Source organism: Desmodus rotundus, chromosome 5, assembly GCF_022682495.2.
Source record: "Desmodus rotundus isolate HL8 chromosome 5, HLdesRot8A.1, whole genome shotgun sequence".
Lineage (NCBI taxonomy): Eukaryota > Metazoa > Chordata > Mammalia > Chiroptera > Phyllostomidae > Desmodus > Desmodus rotundus.
The window spans coordinates 33,181,987-33,201,243 of record NC_071391.1 but is presented as its reverse complement, the minus strand read 5'-3'; the positions used below and the strand labels follow the sequence as shown (position 1 = coordinate 33,201,243).

General features: G+C 54.6%; 1 protein-coding gene across 1 annotated transcript in view; it reads left to right on the top strand.

The window, feature by feature from the left end:
- Positions 1-18,866, top strand: part of OTOG (otogelin) — a 73,182-nt gene extending 54,316 nt beyond the window's left edge. The window contains exons 39-56 of the mRNA XM_053924415.1: positions 556-645; positions 1,350-1,533; positions 3,762-3,982; positions 4,225-4,363; positions 5,632-5,826; positions 6,036-6,248; positions 6,807-6,911; positions 7,107-7,214; positions 7,663-7,764; positions 9,251-9,349; positions 10,472-10,512; positions 11,507-11,582; positions 11,697-11,875; positions 12,649-12,753; positions 12,927-13,046; positions 14,104-14,149; positions 16,634-16,713; positions 16,819-18,866. Coding sequence (XP_053780390.1) covers positions 556-645; positions 1,350-1,533; positions 3,762-3,982; positions 4,225-4,363; positions 5,632-5,826; positions 6,036-6,248; positions 6,807-6,911; positions 7,107-7,214; positions 7,663-7,764; positions 9,251-9,349; positions 10,472-10,512; positions 11,507-11,582; positions 11,697-11,875; positions 12,649-12,753; positions 12,927-13,046; positions 14,104-14,149; positions 16,634-16,713; positions 16,819-17,019 — 2,304 coding nt within the window. The 3' untranslated portion in view covers positions 17,020-18,866. The remainder of the gene's footprint in view (positions 1-555; positions 646-1,349; positions 1,534-3,761; positions 3,983-4,224; positions 4,364-5,631; positions 5,827-6,035; positions 6,249-6,806; positions 6,912-7,106; positions 7,215-7,662; positions 7,765-9,250; positions 9,350-10,471; positions 10,513-11,506; positions 11,583-11,696; positions 11,876-12,648; positions 12,754-12,926; positions 13,047-14,103; positions 14,150-16,633; positions 16,714-16,818) is intronic.
- Positions 18,867-19,257: the final 391 nt, after the last annotated feature.

Genomic DNA, 19,257 nt, shown 5'->3' with positions numbered 1-19,257 from the left:
CACATTCTGCCAGCACTTGGGGATTTGACTAGGTCTGGAGGGGAGATTGAGCAGTGAGTTGAGTTTTAAGTGATGTTGGAGGTGACCAATGCAGAAGCTCCTTCTGTCTCCCAGGGCTCTCCTCCCTAAATAGACGCCTGGGGAAAGAGTCAGTGGAGTGCGCCACCTTCTGGCCTCTCCTGGGCCCTGTGCCATCCCCAGCTGGTCCCAGCCTCCTAGGCCAGTGTGAGGTGCAGGGGATCTGGGATGCCATTCTGAACAGCTGGCCTGGTCAAGGGTGACTGTTATAGGAATCACCTACCAGGATGCCCGCGTGAGCCCATTGGATGAGGCAGGGTTTTTTGTTTGTTTGTGGCTGAGCTTGCATGAGGTCAGGTAGAGCCAAAAATGTCCCATGGGATTCAGCACCGTTGCACAGCTCCCATGAGTGCCCCTGGCAAGTTGTTGGGAGGAGGTGTCAGGGAAGGGGGCGGGAAGACTGCGATCATACTTGCTCACCAGGGTGAGAAGGCAGAACTGGGCTCTGGGTTGACGAGGGCTGGGCTCTTTCTGCAGGGGCACCTGAACTGGCCCCCGTTTTGTCTGGTGATGCTGAATGTGACTCACCTGACCCACCAGGTCATCATTGATCGCTTCAGTAGGAAGGTGAGTGCGTCTGAGGAGCTGGTGCTCCAGGCTGAGCCAGGGCGGCAGTCAGTGGGGGGCAGCGTGTCTGGGGGGGAGGGGCCTAGAGGCTTATTCGTGATTGGGGACAGGGGTGGGGGAGGGCCCTCTTAAAGAAACATAATGCAAAATTAGATGTATTTGAAGTGATTTTAATTAGAACACTTGTGTCCAACCTACTGTCAAGCGAGGAAGTGTACCAGGAGGAATGCAGTGATGGAGAGGAAGTAAGAATGCCAAGACACAGTGGCCTTAAATAATTAGGGTTAGAAAATCTGACTTCTTCACTTTTGTTCTGAGGGATTCTGTCTTAGTGGCCAGCCCAGAGATGGGGAGACCCTTGAGAAGGAGTGCCCAACCCAGAGGCCAGGGGTTCAGGGAAGATCCCCCCAGAAGCAGTGATCCAAGCAGAGTGAGGAAAGAATAGGATGACCAGAAAGGCCCAGAATTCGTGTGAGTTTGGGCAGGGAGATGCGGCCTGCCTCTGGGTGCGGCATGTCCTGTTTCATTGCTCTGTGCTCATCGAAAGGCTTTCAGAACCTCCCTTGCCACCTTGGACTGGGTCTTGGCTGCTTGGGCCCGAGACAGAAACTGGCACACAGCAGGTGCTTAATAACTGTTTGTGGGATGAATGGATGGATGGACAGACAAGCTGAGCTCACTTTGCATACCACCTGCCCCCCAAGGTGACCGTGGACTCGCAGCTCGTGTGGCCCCCCGTGAGCAGGTACGGGTTCAGAATTGAGGACACAGGCCACATGTATGTGATCCGGACACCGTCACACATCCTGATCCAGTGGCTCCACAGCTCGGGACTCATGATCCTGGAGGCCAACAAAGCCAGCGAGACCCAGGGCCGTGGCCTGTGTGGTGAGGTGGGACCCAGCTTGGGGAGGGGGACACAGGTTCCCCTGTACCAGGGAGAGCTGGGACAGAGTGCCCAGCCAGAGCGGAGGACCAGTAGGGCTGTCAGGGCCGGGAGACCTAATGTCTTGTGTTCTGGGGCTAAAGCTGCCAGGAGGGAGATGGTGCAGGGCTCTGGCTTCGGCCAGTTGTCACTTCAGCCGGGATTGTCTGTCAGCTTCCGATAGCTTCCTAATACCAGATAATCCTTCTCGTCTGCATATGCCTGAGCACTTCACAAAGCACTTCCACACTCTGACCTCACTTATTCCAGGTCATCCACATAATAACCCTGAGAGGTGGTCGTTGAACTGAGAAAGAAAGGGGGCTCAGAGAGGTTAAGTGGCATACTAAAGGTCACACAGCAGAGCTGCCACAACACATTAGAGCTAGTGCTCTTCAGCAAGAGCATGACTGCCCTAAGGGGCTTGTACTTTGATAAGCAAACGGTGTACAGGAGGAATCCAAGTGTGGACTGCTGCTCCCTGTAGGGGCAGAAGGACATGGGCCCCACGGGGTACTCCGTGACAGGCTGCCGTGATTGTGATGGTGGGTGACATAGGCATACACACACACACACACATTTGCACGGCCTCCATTCATCAATCTGCACCTATTTTGTTCATTCACACTCACGCCCCTGTATTCAAAATGCCCTCTGCCCTTGAACTGACACACGTAAGTCTGCTTCATGCTTATCCTTTCATTTGTACAATGTGTAGTTACCAGGTATCCATCACTGGGGTCAGACCAGGAGGCAAAAAAGAGAAAATCCCTGTTTGATGAAGCTTCTGTTTTTACGTGCACAAGCATCTCCCCTTGCACACACGCCATCGCCACTGGCACCACATCCTTTTCTCCCACTTTTTCCTTCTCCTCTTTACACCTGGCAGGCAGTGCTGTGGTCAGCACTAACCTGGCAGGCCAACTCCTCCCTGGGGTCCCTTTATGACACACTTTGGTGACTCAATGCCAAGGCCAAAAATGTGACCACTGGAACCATTGATACAATTGTATTAAATCATACTTTATATTCACAATACTGGTGGCTGGAGGTGTCAGAGCAGAAGTCAGCTAATTTTCCAAACTAATGCTTGATATCCCAGGCCCTCTGCTAGGTATCGCGGGGGAATACTGAGAGAGCAAGAATCTAAAGGAAAATGAGTCTTTGTACACAGAGAACAAGACCAAAGCCTGCTACGCAGAATGGGGAAGGTCATGGACAGTGCCTCCCAGGGCGCCTTGAAGGAAGGACTTCTGGGAAAGTATTTCAGGAAGAGGGAACAGCCTTAGCAAAGTCAAGGGCAGGGAAGTGTGTGTCTGGTGCCTAGAGTGTGAGAGATGAAGTTGAAGTTCAGGTCGTGCCAGAAGCTGACAGATAAACTTCAGCCCGCCTTCAGCTCAGTGTCTTAACACAACAGAAGTTTATTTCTTGCACATATAAATTCCCAAGTGGAGATTCCTTCCATCTTGTAGCTTTGCATTTCAACACAAGCTTCCAACTCCACAGAAGGAAAGAGTTGGGAAATGCTTATGGACCAGGTCTGGGTGTGGTGCCCATCCCCTTTACTCATGTTTCATTGGCTGGGACTCAGTCACATGGTCTCAACCAACTGCAAGGAAGCCTGGGAAGAATAAGCTAGTGGATTGCCCAGGAAGAAGAGGAAACAGGTGTGATAATTAGCTAGCAATCTCTGGTTAAAGCAGATTTTTTTGAGAAAATTTTAATTTAATAAAATTAATGTAATGTCCATATAATGTCCAACTTCAAAGTTACCAAATACCATAAGGAGCTCTCATGTGCTATTTACCCAGGTTTACCAAGTGTTCAAATTTTGCCTCATTTGCTTCTCTCTCTATATATAAAGGTATAGATATATACTATATATATGTATCTATGCATCCATTTCTATGTACTTTTCTATGCATATACAATTTACATATGTGCAATTTTTTTCTGAACCATTTGAAAGTATTTTTGTATCCCTAAATACTTAGGTATCTGTTTAGAACAAAAACATTTTCTCACACAGCAAGTTTCTTAGCTTCTCTGTACTTCCTTTTCCTAATCTATAAAATGAGATAATACTAATACCAGCCTCAAAGAATTATTTTGAGGAATATGCAGAGTGACAGCTGGGGGCCTGGAGGTGGTGGTGATTATTATGGCTATTGAATAATTCTGCCTCCTTCAGGTATCTGTGATGGGGACCCAGCCAATGACCTCACCCTGGATGATGGCTCTGTGGTGGGTGAGGACGAGGACCCTGCTCCCTTTCTGGACAGCTGGCAGGTGCCCAGTTCCCTTACCTCAGTGGGCCAGACCCGCTTCCGCCCGGACAGCTGCGCCACGGCTGACTGCTCCCCCTGCATCCGCATGGTGTCCAACCGCACCTTCAGCGCCTGCCACACCTTTGTATGTGCTGACTGGGTTCAGCGCAAGGGGCCCCCTTGGCTGGGATGGCAGGATCTGCCTGCAGAGGGGCCAATGCCAGGGTGGGGAAGCTCAGATTTGGGTGAGTTCCCCGGAGGTGTTGAGTTTGGAGCCAGACTGGGAGCCTGCAGAGGCCCACTGTCACCCCTGGGCAGGGCTGGGGAGAGCGGGGGCCCAGGATGCAAGGAGTCAAGGAGGCAGCACTGCCTGGTGTACGTGCCCAGGTCTCCCCAGAGTCGTTCTGCGAGCTGTGGATCCGGGACACCAAGTACGTGCAGCAGCCCTGCGTGGCACTGACTGTGTACGTGGCCATGTGCCACAAGTTCCACGTGTGCATCGAGTGGCGGCGCTCTGACTACTGCCGTGAGTTGGTGGGTGGGGCGGGGGTCTCCTCCCTTGCCTCTTTGTTGCCACGGTTAGAGTGGGAAAAGGCTAACCGTCCCGAATCCAAGTCTAGGCTTTCCAGATTTATTCACTCATTCAAGTACATTCATTAACAAGTGTATATATACTTGGAAAGTAAATTAGTCAATATTTTAATAAATTAACAAATTTATTTTTATTATAATTTATAGTAATAAGTCAGGTAACTCTAAGTTATTCATTTATTATTTAATGTCTCTGAGTCTTCTCGCCTCATCTGTCAAACAGGGACAGAGAGACAGCTCCCTCTGCTGTGTTCAGAGTGCATCCCACACGCTCATCACGTGGTCATAGCCCCGCAAATATAGGTTCCTTTCCCTTCACGGTTGAGCATCCTTCTCTTCTTTCAGTCTCTCTCCTCCTTCCTTAAAGACAGCAGTGAGGTCCACCTTGTCCCACCCCCATTAGCTCAGCCTCAGTGGGGCAGGCAGGGACGGACTGGCCTAGGGTAGTTTGAACACGCCCAGAAAGGCTGCTCACGGGAGGACCAGACCTCTAACACGCCAGATAAAAGATGAAAAGACAATGCCGTCGAGAGCAGTGTTTTCCAAACTGTGGCTCTCACCTCAGTGGGTATGAAATCAGCTTTGGGGGTCAGCACCAGCATTTGAAAACTGCAATAGAATAGAAAATACTAGAGGGTACTGCACCCGAAAGATTAAGTGTTATTTCAAGAAAGGCTTTCTTTGTTTCCATATATCAGTGATTTCCAATTCCGGGCACCCTTTGAAATCACCCAGCGAACTTCAAATCAGTGATGCTCGGGGCCCGCAGTCAGATATCCTGGTTCCATCGGTCTGGGGCAGAGCCTGGTGATTCTGTGTCTGTCAGGGTTGAGGACCACTGTTCTCCACGCATGTGTGTATTGGACCACAATGGAAAACCTAGTTTTTATAGTCAGGAGAGCTCGAAGACTCTGATCTAGAACAAGGGGTTGGCTAATGTTTTCTGTGAAGAGCCAGATAAATATCTGAGGCTTTGGGGGCCGCACGGCCTGGGTCACAGCGACCCACCCCCTCTGCCCTTGCAGTACGCAGGCAGCCAGACTCAGTAGGTAAATGAGACATGGCTGTGTTTCAATAAAACTTCATTTGCTGATCCTGACTTAGAGGAAAGCGGCAATGAAACCCTTTGCACTGTCTGCCGAGTCACAGCTGGTGCCCCGAGCCCCCAGCTCACCCTGTCTGCTGTGCTCTGTGCCCCTGCAGCCTTCCTGTGCTCCAGCGACTCCACCTACCAGGCTTGTGTGGCGGCCTGTGACCCTCCCGAGTCGTGCCAGGATGGGCTGCTGGGCCCACTGGACCCAGAGCAGTGCCAGGTGCTGGGTGAGGGCTGCGTCTGCTCTGAGGGCACCATCTTGCACCGCCGCCACTCGGCGCTCTGCATCCCTGAGGAGAAGTGTGGTAGGTCCCTCCCCTCCCAGGGTGGGACCCTCTAGAGATGGCTTCACCCTAGGCCCCCCTTCACCCTCCTGCTGCCCAAGGCTGAGGCCCATCTGTATCCCTCCAGGTCTGCTTTGGAGTGGTCATTGTCCCACGGAGGGTTGTACCTGGGACAGTTTGGGTGTGCCCACCCTCCTGAGCCCTCTGTACCCCCATGTCCCCCACTGCAGCCTGCACGGACAGCGCAGGGGTGCCGCGGGCCCTGGGGGAGACCTGGAACAGCTCCCTCAGCGGATGCTGCCAGCACCATTGCCAAGCTCAGGACACCATCGTCCCCGTGGACCTGGACTGCCCAGGCCCCCGCCCCGAGAGCTGTCCCCGCTTTGGGGAGGTGGTCCTGCTCATACCCACCGAGGATCCCTGCTGCCTGGGGGCTGTTTGTGGTGAGTCCCACCACCCCTTTCCCTCGGCCTTAACCGTAAAACAGTTAAAAGGCTCCGCTCTGACCTTGATGGACAACACAAGGCCTGCAAACATGAAAGTGTCTTGTGGGGGGTGTATTGAGGGGAGTGAAAAACCCTTCGTGGGGGACAGGAGCTGTACCTTAGGGTGGGCAGGGCTTAAAGGCCTGGACTCGAGCCAGGCAGCCTGGTGGGCTCTTCCTGCACCACCTCCCAGCCTTGTGACGCTGGCAGATCATTAAACACCCTCTGTGCTTTAGTGGATTCTTCTCTAACTCGAGGCTGGCTGTAGTACCACCTCCTGGGTTGCTGGGAGAAGCTGACACTGAGCCAGAGAAGCAGCTTGCATGTGGTCCATTCACTCTGACTGTTCTCGTGTCCAAGTCCTGGGCCCTCCAGGTGGCCCTCAGAGGCTCCTTCTAGGAACATGGCTCCTGGGGACTGGGAGGTGTGATGGGATCAGGTGTCTAGGGGCTGGATGGTGCTGGAGGATGAGGGAAGTCCCAGCCTCCGGGTGACAGGCCCTGTGTTCCCCGCCAGTGTGTAACCAGACTTTGTGTGAGGGCCTTGCCCCCACCTGTCGCCCGGGCCACGGACTCATCACCCACTTCCAGGAGGACTCCTGCTGCCCCAGCTACAGCTGTGGTGAGAGACCTGGGGGCGGGGAGCACAGGACTCCGAGCACCTGGCGGGGGGGCGGGGAGCTGCAGCTGGGGTAGGGGAGCAAGGACAGCTCCAGGGACTGGGTTCTAACTGGAGACTAGGGCAGAGCCAGGGCGGGGGTCCCAGTGTGACCAGGCAGGGTCTGCTCCCAGCACCTCAATTCTGTCTTTCCCCCAGAGTGTGACCCAGACCAGTGTGAGCCGCAGGTGATCCCCAGCTGCCGCCAGGACCAGATCCTGATCGCCGGCCGCCTGGGGGAAACTTGCTGCACCTCCTACTTCTGCGGTGGGTGGACACGCCGTAGGACGTCAGCATGCATGCCTGGCCGCAGCCACCCGGCCTGGTCACCCGGCTTCCTTCCTCACCCGGCCTCCTTGGGCGGCTGGGAGGAAAGGGTGGGGGTCACCAGGTGGGGTGGGCACAGGGAGGCGGGTGAGATCGCTGTCTAGAGAGAAGCGTAGGGGGAAGAGGAGACAGACCCCCGCTTCACCCCATAGATGACTGAGCATGAGGAAGCGGTGCTCCTTCAGAGTAAGACTTGGGGTGAACACAAGGGAGAACTTCCAAATTCTGACTCCAGGACAGCTCACACGAGACCATGGAACACGGCTGTGACAGTCTACCCCCTGTCACACCTGGGTTTTCGAGATGTCCCCACCCAACAACCCGTTCCCCTCCACCCCCCACCCCGAGGGGGACTGCTGTGACAGCGGAGGCCCCTCTCCCCTCTCAGCCTGTGGCGACTGTCCAGATCCGATCCCCGAGTGTCAGGAGGGGGAGGCGCTCACCGTGGACAGGAACACCACGGAGCTCTGCTGCCCTCTGTACCAGTGCGGTGAGTCCCGGCTGGACAGGGGGCCGTGGCCGGGAGGGGCTCCTGGGACCTTCAAGTGTCACGGGGCCCTTCACCATCAAGTCCTCACCCCAGGGCCGCAGATGTTGCTACCTTGTCCCAGTCTTCATTATACTTTTAGTATAAAAGCACGCACTATGCCTTGTAGAAAATACAAAATCCAAGTAAACACGAGAAAGTGAAAATACCACCTTCCTACCTCCTAGGGATCACTTACATACGTGTGGCTTACCGAAATGAGCCCTCCTGTGCATACTCCTTTTAGCCAGCTATGAAAATGTGTCCTTTGCCTCTCCACATTAAGAAAATTTTTAAGTTATATCATACCCAGTCCACAATTCTCCTGGCTCGTCCGACCCAAGATCCAGTCCAGGACCACACATTAGTATTATGTCTCTTTAATATCTTTTAATCTAGCACAGGTCCCTTTTTCTGTGTGACACTAAATTGTAGCGCCTGGGCTGTGGTCCTGCAGAAAGTCCCACCTTCTGGATTTATCCATTTGTTTCCTCTTAGAACTGTTTGCCTCTCACTCCTCTATCCTGTGCCCTTTCTACAAGCTGAAAGTTAGAATGAAGACTTGGTGGATTCAGTTAAAATACTTAAATACTTTTTTAACCGGACAGTACCTGAGCTTCCTAGCACGACCCATCAGGAGACACATACCATGTGGCTGAGCCACCAGAGCTGATGTTAACATGGGCCCCGCATTAGGGCGGTGACTGCCACATTCCTCCTCCTGACCTTTACCTTTTTCCTCTTCCAACCAGAAAGGAAGCCATTATTTTGACACTGTACCAATGCCCTTCTCCCCCTCCGCTTCATAACTTTTTGAAACACCAGTTGATAATCCTTACCTGTGCCAATAATTTTTAAAATAAATCAGGGAAGGCTTACAGTCTTTCCCCTTCAGCGTTGACCCTGGCACCTCCCCTCCCCATGAAAAAGTTGTACCTGGAGATGTGTCTCTCAATACATGAGAATGGCGAGGAATCCTAGGCTAAGAGACACCTGCCTGCGGAACAGGAGGAAGGGGGTCTGAGCCCTAGACTGTGGCTGAAGCAGAGCAGGCCTGGGTGGGCTACAGGTGGGTGATTCCCACAGGTGGATGGGAAACTCTCCTGCAGAGGGAAATGTCCCTAGTCACTTGCTCCCCTCTGATTGCTGCTCTGAGGGTGACACAGAATCCAGAGCGGGAAGCTCTCAGCTGTGTGACATTAAGGTTCCACCATCGCCATGTTGCTAATACCTCCCCAAGCAGAAGTAGGGCCTCCTGAGGTAGATCTATGGGGAAACCCCGGGATCCCAGATTTCCTCCCGGAATGCAGCCTAGGAGAGTGCCTGAGGACATGGGGAGCACCTACCAAGAAGCTAGGAGGTACCTGCTCCTTAGCCAAAGGTGCATTTCTGAGGATGCACGCCCCAAGTTGCCTGAGGCTGACGCGTCCCCTGCTTCCCCTCCATGCAGTGTGTGAGAGCTTCCGCTGCCCCCACGTGCAGTGTGGCAGGGGCACTGCCCTCGTGGAGGTGTGGAGCCCAGACCGCTGCTGCCCCTACAAGTCCTGCGGTAAGTCCCTGGACAGCGAGCCCCTCCCCAAAGGCCCGAAGACGGAGATCCAGGTCCCTGGGAGGTGTGTGTGGGGAGGGGGGGACCAGGCCCACTACTATGAACTGGCTCAGATGCGGTCTCTCCAGAATCGCCAGAGGGAAGCCGCCAAATCTCCCTCCTCCCACTCTGCACCTGCTGTCCAAGTGCAGAGCTTTCCTACACCTTTTCTCCCCAGGGTGAAAGAAGGAAAAGAGCAAGTTCCTTGTTTCGGAAAGGGTTTTTTTGGTTTGGTTTTGTTTTTTTCCCATTTAAAGCCTTTATTGCAACTCTCTGATACTAAACATAATTTTGTTAAAATTCACCTTTGGGGAAACAGGTGGGAGTGGTCAAGGACCAATAAAGAACACCTGTATATAAAAATGAGCTGTATATAAAGATGTTATTTTTTAAAAGAGTTGAGAAACTCTATTTTGCACCTGGATATTTTGCTTGTCTTTTCCTGAGCCCAGATGTAAACTTCAGGATGACGGGGTTTCCGTCAGTGTTAGTCATTGCTTTGTTCCCAGAGCACAGAGAAACGCTGGGCAGAGAGTCCGCACTTAGAGGCATTGGCCGCATGAGCGAGTTTCCCTGAAGTGTTTCACAGCCACACTGCCCTGGAGCGCCTCACGCTGAAGCTGGGGCCCTGTCTCCCTCAGGCTCGCTACTCGTGCCTCAGCGGGTCGCTCCCTTCCGTCTCAGCTTAGCACTGGACCTGCTCATGGGCGGAGGCTCAGAGTAGTCAGGCTGAGCTTGCTGGAACATAGATTTGGGGAATGCAGATGGTCAAAAGTGTCACCTTTGCCGTATTTGTTCCTGGAGCGGTCCCACATCTGCTCTAGAATGGGCTCTGGGGAGGGAAGACGCCAGATGACTAGAGGGCACCTGTGATTGGTCCGTTCCTTCTCACTCCACACCTGGTGTGGACTCCGAGTTAGGACCCATTACTGACTCCCACCTGCCCAACCAGGGGAGTGCAGCCCCTGTGGGGGGTGGAAGCAGGCTGGAGGAGGGGGTGCGCTGCAGGGAAGGGCCTGCAGGGAAGAGACTTTCACCTGGATGTCTCCGGTGAGGTGGATCTTGGCTCCTCCTGTCTTTCAGAGTGTGACTGCGACACCATCCCGGTGCCCCGGTGCCACCTGGTATGGAGACCCTGCCCCTCCCCATTCTCCTTGGTCTGCCTCCCTCTCCTTTCCTCTGTATCCATCCCTTCCTGTGGAGACCCTAGCTCTTTAATCTAGTGCAAAGAGCCTCGGACTGCAAGTCAGCCTTCTGGTCCCAAGCTCTGCTCTCTAGGTGCAGTGCCCTTATTTGCAAAGTGAGCGTGATTATGCTTCGGAGTTGTAGTGAGGATTAATTATGATGAAGATGGGGGGGAGATGGTGAAGATGATGATGACGATGAGGATGGAACTTATGACAGTAGTTCATGTTATGGAGAGTTAACCATATGCCAGGAACTCTCCTAAACTTTTCTGTGTATTATCACCTTAATTCTCATGACAACCCAGTGATTCTCTGATTAGCTCAGTTACATAAACGAGGAAACCAAGGTTAAGGCCATGTAGCTAGTGCATCCCAGTGCCAGGACTAGGCCCAGGAAATCTGACTTAGAGGCCACGCCATTGACCACCATGCTGCACAGGCCTGAGGAAAGTGAAAATACTCTGAGAAATGTGAAGTTATGTTTAAAGTTATCTTTTTAAGTGATTTTCTGGGTTATATGTATCCCCCTAAGCCCCAGCATGCACCTCCCCTCATTTTGTCCCCTGTCCCATCCTCCTCTCCCTTCAGCTGGTGAAGGGAGAAGGGAAGTATTTGAGCCAAGCCAGATTTTGGGCCGGCAGCCACGCATCCGGCCCTCAGTGATGGGCCAGTGGGTGTTCAGAACGAGAGCCCGAGGCCCCAGGAGAGGACGCTAGGGAGTGCTCCTCAGCGGGAAAGCTCAGAAGCCACACGGGGCATTTCTCCCTCCGCTGGAGGGTGACAGAGCTCACAGGGTGCCAAGGGTCCTCAGCCCGCCTGTCCCCTCTCCACCCTCTGCAAGGAGAGAGGGAGGGGCCCAGGTGGCAGACTGCTCCTGAGGGTGGGCGGGGCCTCCTCACACAGGGGTGCTGACCATCTCTGCCCCACCCAGTGGGAGAAGTCCCAGCTGGACGAGGAGTTCATGCACAGCACGGAGAATGTGTGTGGCTGTGCCAAATACGAATGTGGTGAGTGGGGAGGTAGAGCCAGAGTGAGTGGAGCCAGGGTGGGTGGGCCGCAGGCGGGGGCGGGGGCAGGGGCTGGGCGCTCAGTGACTGTGGCCACACTGCACACCCATCCAGTGAAGGCTGCTGTGTGTCTGAGCCGAGAGCTGGGGGTGATGCAGCCAGGCCAGACGGTGGTGGAGCTCTCAGCAGATGGCGTGTGCCACACCTCCCGCTGCACTGAAGTGCTGGACCTTCTCACCGGCTTCTACCAGATCAACACCACCTCCGTGCTGTGTGATGTCCACTGCGAGGCGGTAGGGGGAAGCGCAGGATGGGGGTGGGGTCAGGAGGACTGGCCTGGCAGAGCCTAGGTGCTCCAGGAGCCAGAGGCCCGTTCCAGCTTGCCCCATGCTCTCTAGACAAGTCTAGAGAGTAAGCATCAGGGGGGCCTTGGAGACGTCTGGTGAAAGTGCCAGAACGGGGCCGGACTGGGCGAGACCAGGAGGGGAACAGCAGGAGTGGAGGCCTGGCAAGGGTGGGGCTTTGCACAGAGAACACAGTCACAAGCCCCTCCTACGACAGGCACATTCCCTGCCTTCTTTGGTTTCTGTGTTTGCATTGCTACCATTTGTTAAATGCTTCTGCGTGCCCAGTACCTAGGACAGTGACCAGCTTCTCGTAAGGGCTAAAAAAAATATTAATTGAATAACAGGGGTTAGAATTGCTCCAATTTTTCAGATGAGAAAACTGAGGTTTAGGGAAGTCCAGTCTTTGTCAAAAGTCCCACAGGACCCAGGGCTCAAACTGAGGTCTCTCTGGAACCGAAACTGGCACCCGCAATTACCAGCGATGCTGTCTCTGAAAGGGGTGGAAGAACTTTTTATCCCCTGGAGCCTGGGAACTGCAGCAAAGGGTCTTAGGGTAGACACAAGGATGCCCTTCCTGCCTAAAATAGAAGCGCCCTGGAGACCCCTTCCTAGCATCTACAGAGGGCCCTGCTCTGGGCTCAGAGACAAGCAGACAGTGGGAGAGGCAGGAGTGGAGGTGGGCACGTGCTGAGGCTCACCCGTCCCTCCCTGTCCTGCAGAACCAGGAGTATGAGCACCCGCGGGACCTGGCGGCCTGCTGCGGCTCCTGCAGGAACGTGTCCTGCCTCTTCACTTTCCCCAATGGCACCACCTCCCTGTTCTTGGTATGCAACCCCTTAAATGCCCACCTAGGACCAGAACCCAGGGCTGGGGATAGACAGGGTCCCGGGCGGTGCTAGTTTCGGGGCTGCATCTGTTCTTGGAGCTATGTCCTATCAGTTCACCCAGACTGCCCATCTGGCCACAAGTCCCCATCGCCCACCTCTGTGCCCTGCAGCCCGGAGCATCCTGGATCGCAGACTGCGCCCGCCACCACTGCAGCAGCACTCCCCTGGGCGCCGTGCTCGTCCGCTCGCCCATCAGCTGCCCACCGCTCAATGAGACTGAGTGCGCCAAGGTCAGTGCCAGCCTCCTCCCACGGCAGCATGGCCTGTGGGACGAGGAGAGGTCCTGTGCGCAGGAGTGAGGGAGAAAGGATTCCCCAGAGCCTGTGCCTGCCCCGCCACCCCAAGTCCCCATCTCTGTGCAATTTTGCTGTGGCCACGTCACACCCCACCTCCTCACACATCACAGGGCCACACACAGGCACATGCAAACATACACTGTTACAGACACACCAACACTGGCCGTCGGCTGCTCACACACACCTCGGTACACCAGCGCATACACCGCACTTCATCATAGGCCAGAGCACTTTTGCACTAGCATGGACAGCTGTCACTGTGGGAACACCTCAAGGACAAGGATTTCCTGGAGGATTTGGGACTATTTTTAAATTATTAATTCTCCTGAGTTGAATATTGGACACGAAGATTTCTTATCTTACCTAGAAAACAAATATACATACACAATCATATTCTCATACAGCAACACATGTGATATCACACATGTACATGCATGTGTATGCTCACGGAATCACACACAGAGACCCACACTCACACACATGCATATTTACAAAGCATTGTCACATTTGTTATTTTATCCATTTCACGAGAGGAGGAGGGCTCTAGGGGGAGTTGCCCCCATTGTAGAAATGGGAAGGCAAAGCCCAGAAGCAAGGGGCCATTTATCCAGGGCTGAGATAGAGCCCAGGCCACTCGCCCAAGTAGGTCAAACCCTGCACCCCTCCCTCCCCAACCCTTCCACCGCTCTCTATGTGGGGAGCTGCCACTAGAAAGCTGGGAGGTCTGGCACCACCTTAACCCAGGCTCCAGCCTCACTGGGGGCCACGGGCAGTGTTCCAACCAGTCAGCCTACATCGTGACTCTCCCATGGCCAGCTCAGACACCCTTCTTCCTCTGGCCAAGACCTGATGGCCAGCAGCGCCTGGAGGTCCTGCCTGGGGCATCACGGGAGGAAAAGAGTCAAGTCTCTTGGACTCTTTGCCTCTTGCTGGGACTGGGGGTCCTGGCCTGGATAGGATCTCCCACCCACCTCCTCTTTTCTCCCTCAAGGTTGGGGGCTCGGTGGTTCCTTCCTTGGAGGGATGCTGCAGGACATGTGAGTGAGACGGTGCAGGCCCGGGGGACAGGGCCCTGGCGGCGGGGAAAGGGGCTCAGAAGGCCAGGTTCCTGGCCTGGTACCTCTGGTGGTGGCTTTTCAGGGGTGAGTAGGATAATAGCCCCACCACGAGGCTCAGGCACTGACACAGAGAGGCAGGCCATGCTCATAGTCCAGTCCCAACACAAGGCCTCTGCTTTTTGTTGGAGACAGGGGACACTGGGATATTGGGTCCAGGAAGCCAGTCACTCACCAGCTGCTCTGCCTCCTCCTGCTGCCACCAAGAACCCCAGCTCAGAGGCCTCCGCCCCATGGGAATTCTCCCTGTGGCCAGGAGCCCTATCTGGGAGGGGTGTCCTGGGTGGAACTCAGGCTCACAGATTCCCTGATGAGTCTGAGTGAAAGGTCTGTTTATCTGTCCTCATACCCGGCCCCTGGGACCTGCAGCCCCCAACCACATGTACGTGCACAGCCCCATCAGCCCTAGTGCCGCTGCTTGTATGCCTCCCCTCCCCCTAGGGCCCCAGACCCTTCCTTGGATTTAGACCTTTTCATGCTCACTCACATACTCCGAGGAAGTTGGGCTCAGTGCCTCATTGGCTGATCTCTGACCTACAACTCATGTTCCCTGAATGTCCTGTGTGCTCCCGTGTGACCTGCGACCCGTGTCCCTCTCCCCAGGTTCCCCGGGGACCCTGTTTCCCGTGGTCCCCGTTAGCCCTGCCTCTCCTCCACGGGTTAGTGTCTACTGCCACCCAGGTACTCCTCTTGAAAGTCCATGGAACTGGAGGCAGGCAGCCACATTGCTATTTCCAACAATGTCCCTTCTGCTATGTGACACCCCTGCTCCCTGCCTCTGGCAAAGGCCTTTCGGCCAACAGTGCATGCTGGGTAGTGAGCTGCATCCCTTGGCCTTGCATGGGAATGCTTCAGCAGTGCCCACTCACCTGGCACCCACCAATGCCAAAGCTGCTACTGCTTTGCTCCCGCTGGTTACTCAGCCAGTCTTGGTCCAGGACCTGGAGGGCCACGGCCAGGACAGCACTTGGTTCTCCTGCCTCTTGGGAGCAGAGAGGGAGGACAAGGTCAACTTAGCTCTGGCCAGGAGTCCTCTACCGGTGTGGTGGGAAACCTGCTGTGGTGAAGCCCAGAGGCCCGAAGAAAGGAGTCCCCCATTTCTGGCAGGCACCCTGGGGTCACAGAGCAAGTCCATGCATCTGACAAACATTTGCTGAGCACCAACGTGCCAGGCCCTGTTCTCGGCACTGGAGACACAGCAGAGCAAGGCCTCGTGGAGCTGACATTTTAGTGGGGGAGACAGTGACAGTAAAATGCAATACAGAGCAGAGTGGATGCATCTGGGACTGAAGCTTTTGCAATTTGGAGGACCTCATTCCAAAAAAGAACACAAACTTACAAATCCATACTGAGGTGTGAAAGTGAATATTTATTTAAAATGAGGACAGAACTCACGACAAATTGTGGAAGGGGCCGTGCAAAAGAAGGCTCTAGCAGAGGTGTCCAACCTGCGGCCCCATGGGCCACGTGAGGCTCAGGATGGCCATGCATGCTGCCCAACACAACATCGTAAATTTACTTAAAACACTGTGAGATTTTTTTTGTGATTATGTGTCACAATGAATTTAATGTGTGGCCCAAGACAACTCTTCTTCCAGTGTGGCCCAGAGACACCAAAAGGTTGAACACCCCTGCGCAAAGCTTACCCTTCAACAGCATAATGAGAAGTGTGTCTCTGACTGGACGGTGACAGTGTTCTGGATAGAAATCGGCCAGAGAGGGGTCAGGGAGGGAGGACTGGGTGGAAGGAGACATGTGCCATTTCAAGAAGGGGTTCAGGATAGGCCTTGGTGAGGAGATATTTGAGCAGGCAAGGGCCTGGTGATTATTGTCTGTTCGAGGCATGGTCTGTTGTCTGTGGGAGGCGTGGTCCAGGCAGAAGAAACTACACACTTATCAGTTCCCATCCCAGTAATAGTTGTGTGAGGTGGGCGACCATCTAGCTCTGTTTGATAGACGTGGAAACCAAGGGACCCTGCTGTGTGCAAGCTTGGGGCTAGGGACTGGGGCTTCCACCCATTCAGGAAACTGCAGAATCTTAAGGCCAGAAGCCCTCTCGAGTAGAAAAGCTGAAACTCAGACAGGGCTGACTCACCAACAGGGTCTTCGAAACGGATTTTGGGACTGGGGTGGGGAGGCAGCCTGCCTGTGTCCTAGATCCATTTCTTCCTTAGCCCATAGCACCACAAGCATCTTCCTCTGTCTCCCCTGCCTCACCTGCCACCACCTCCTTCCAGGACACTGAGTTGAAAGCTTTCCCCCTGATGGGGAGGGTCTCTTCTGCATGACCACTAACACTGGTAGATGGACCTTCCAGCATGACACTAATTGCCCCCCGCCAGTCCATCCTGTTGCCCCTGGGAGTATGTCTCAGCCACGGCTGCCTCACCCACCCTGTCCCCCTAGGCAAAGAGGATGGGCGCTCCTGCAAGAAAGTGACCATCCGCATGACCATCCGCAAGAATGAATGCAGAAGCAACACCCCTGTGCGTGGCACCCACAAGACGGTGGGGGGCAGCCAAAGATGGGATGGAGGGGGTTTGGTTGGGGTGAGGTTACACAGACCACCTCACAGGCCTGTTCATACCCAGGTGAACCTGGTGTCCTGTGATGGGAGGTGCCCGTCCGCCAGCATCTACAACTACAACATCAACGCCTATGCCCGCTTCTGCAAGTGCTGCCGAGAGGTGGGCCTGCAGCGGCGCTCCGTGCAGCTCTTCTGTGCCACCAACGCCACCTGGGTGCCCTACACAGTGCAGGAGCCCACCGACTGCGCCTGCCAGTGGTCCTGAGGCCTGGGGGCTGAGGCGGGGACTGGCTGGGCCACCTCTGTCTCCCCGCTTTCTGCTTCCACCTGGCCTGTGTGTGGTGGGGGGGGCACTACAGGTATGGAGAGCTGGCTTGGGCTGAGCATGGAATGGTGGACAGAGGCACAGAGAATGACCAGAACAGGTCACACCTGCCCATCCTGGCTCCCTCTCTGGCTTCCCTTCCTCCACACGTGGGAAAGTGCCACCGCTGAGGGCTTGGGGAACTCAACTCTGTCCGTGGCTCGAGGTCTGGAGTGGGCCCTAGATCAGGGGCAGCAGCCCCTGCACATCTGTGACTCTGGCTGCAGTGCGTTTGGTGGAGGGAGTGAGAGCTTTCCTGAGAAGCCAGGACCAGAGCTGGACCCAAGACCAAATGAGGGTCAGGAGGTGGGGCCCATTCTCTTTCTTGGCCATGGAGAACCACAGACACAGTTAGAGGAAAGGGAGTTCTATTGCAACACACGGGCCTGCATAGAGCCACCCAGCAGGAATTCCCAAAAGTAAAACGGGTGGGTTTGTGGGCACAGTCTCACCAGCATCTGTGAGGTCAGGCCCAGAGACTGAGGAGTGGCCTCAGTGACATTCAAGTCCCCTGAGCCCCAAGGGTGATGTGCTGGTATTCTGTTATTGACATTGTGATTCAGGAAAGATTTAGAAGAGCATGCCTGCTGCATACCACTCCCAACCCCCATCCCCCAAAGCTGGCTTTCCTGGCAGGTGGGCTGGCTCTTGTGCAGTGGTGATGGGAGGGAATGACTTCCTCAGCGAGGGTCCAGCACAACTCTCAGTGTTGGTGGGCAGCCCACCCCTTAGGTGGTGTGGTGAATGGGTACCTTCAGCCTGCAAGGGCAGCTCCTGGCTTTGCAGTGGCTGTTTCTCCAAGAACATATCAGAGTTGGCGCCTGGAAGGGCTTCATTGTGGGTTTTGTGGTTTGTGCAATTCTCCACTCACTGCTTCCTGGGACTGTTTAGCTGGAGAGCATCTGTTGGTGGAAAATGCAGGCCCTGTGCGTGTGCAGCCTGAGTCTCTGAGCATCTGGCAGAACTTTGTCTCTGAACCAGAGTGTCTCACCTAAAATCAGGGCCAGGGCCCCCTCCACATCCTCCTCTGCAACAACCTCCCCCAAACCCCCAAGCACACACCACCATGCCACTCTGTGCTGCTGGGTGCAAACAGCAGAACGTGAGGTTGTTTAGGCCCCAGCACCATCCTGTATATCTGGGTACGTGTGGCTGCCCTATGCCCCTAGGGGTGGGGTTAGGGTTCTGTGCCAGGATGGTTGCCCACTGCCTCTGTAGCCTCTTTGTTCCTACACCTGTATTCTGTTTATATAGCCAATAAACCATGGGCAGACATTGGGACTCTGAGCATCTCTGAGGGTGTCAGGTTCACTTCAAATCTGAAGAGATTTCAGCTGTGGAGATAAGACCCTATTTTATGGCCCCGGAGGTCACCCCAACTTTCGCCCCACCCATACCCAACACCATGCCCCACACAAGAGAGGCCCTCAGCGGGTGTCTGCTGGGTGGAATTGAACTAATAGAAGCCTGGCTCCTAGGGGAATGGGCGGGGAGAAGGAAGAGGCCATCCAGAGCTGGGGAGCTTGCACCCAGGTGAAGGGTCTGAGGAATGGCCCCAGCTCTGGGGGGCCAGGGACAGATGCTACCCACACTGAATGTGAAGGGGGCAGGCCCTGAGGGTTGGCCTCTCAGTGTTTCTGTGTTTACTTCCCCATTGTTCTCTCATAGAGCTCAGTAAAGATTTGCACCCACTGTTGCCTGTGCGAGGGTTAGGGAGAATCCAGGGGTGGTGTTCTCCGTGGCCTTTCAACGTAGGGAACTCTGGCACATCTAAGGGGAAAGTGGGAGAATGCTTTGCTGCTTGTCCCATGTGGAGAGGGGTTGGAAAGGGAAGGTCTGAGGAAGCACCTACCAATAAGAGGGGGACACCCTAGGGCCTGAGTCAGTGCTTAGGGTTCCAGACTTTGCCCTGATTGGAGGGGTGGGGTATCCCCTTGGAAGCTTGGAGGTGGGCTGGAAAAACGTGGAAGCCTCGGTTGTTATTTCACATGTAAGTGTCTCTGCTCACGGCGCATCTGTCTGCTAACATGTACTCTGGGATTTTTCCTAATGAAAAGAGAGTTTTGCAACCTCTTAAGAAGCACACTTCTAAATAAGCAATGGATCAAACAAGAAATCAGAGTGGAAACTAGACAATGT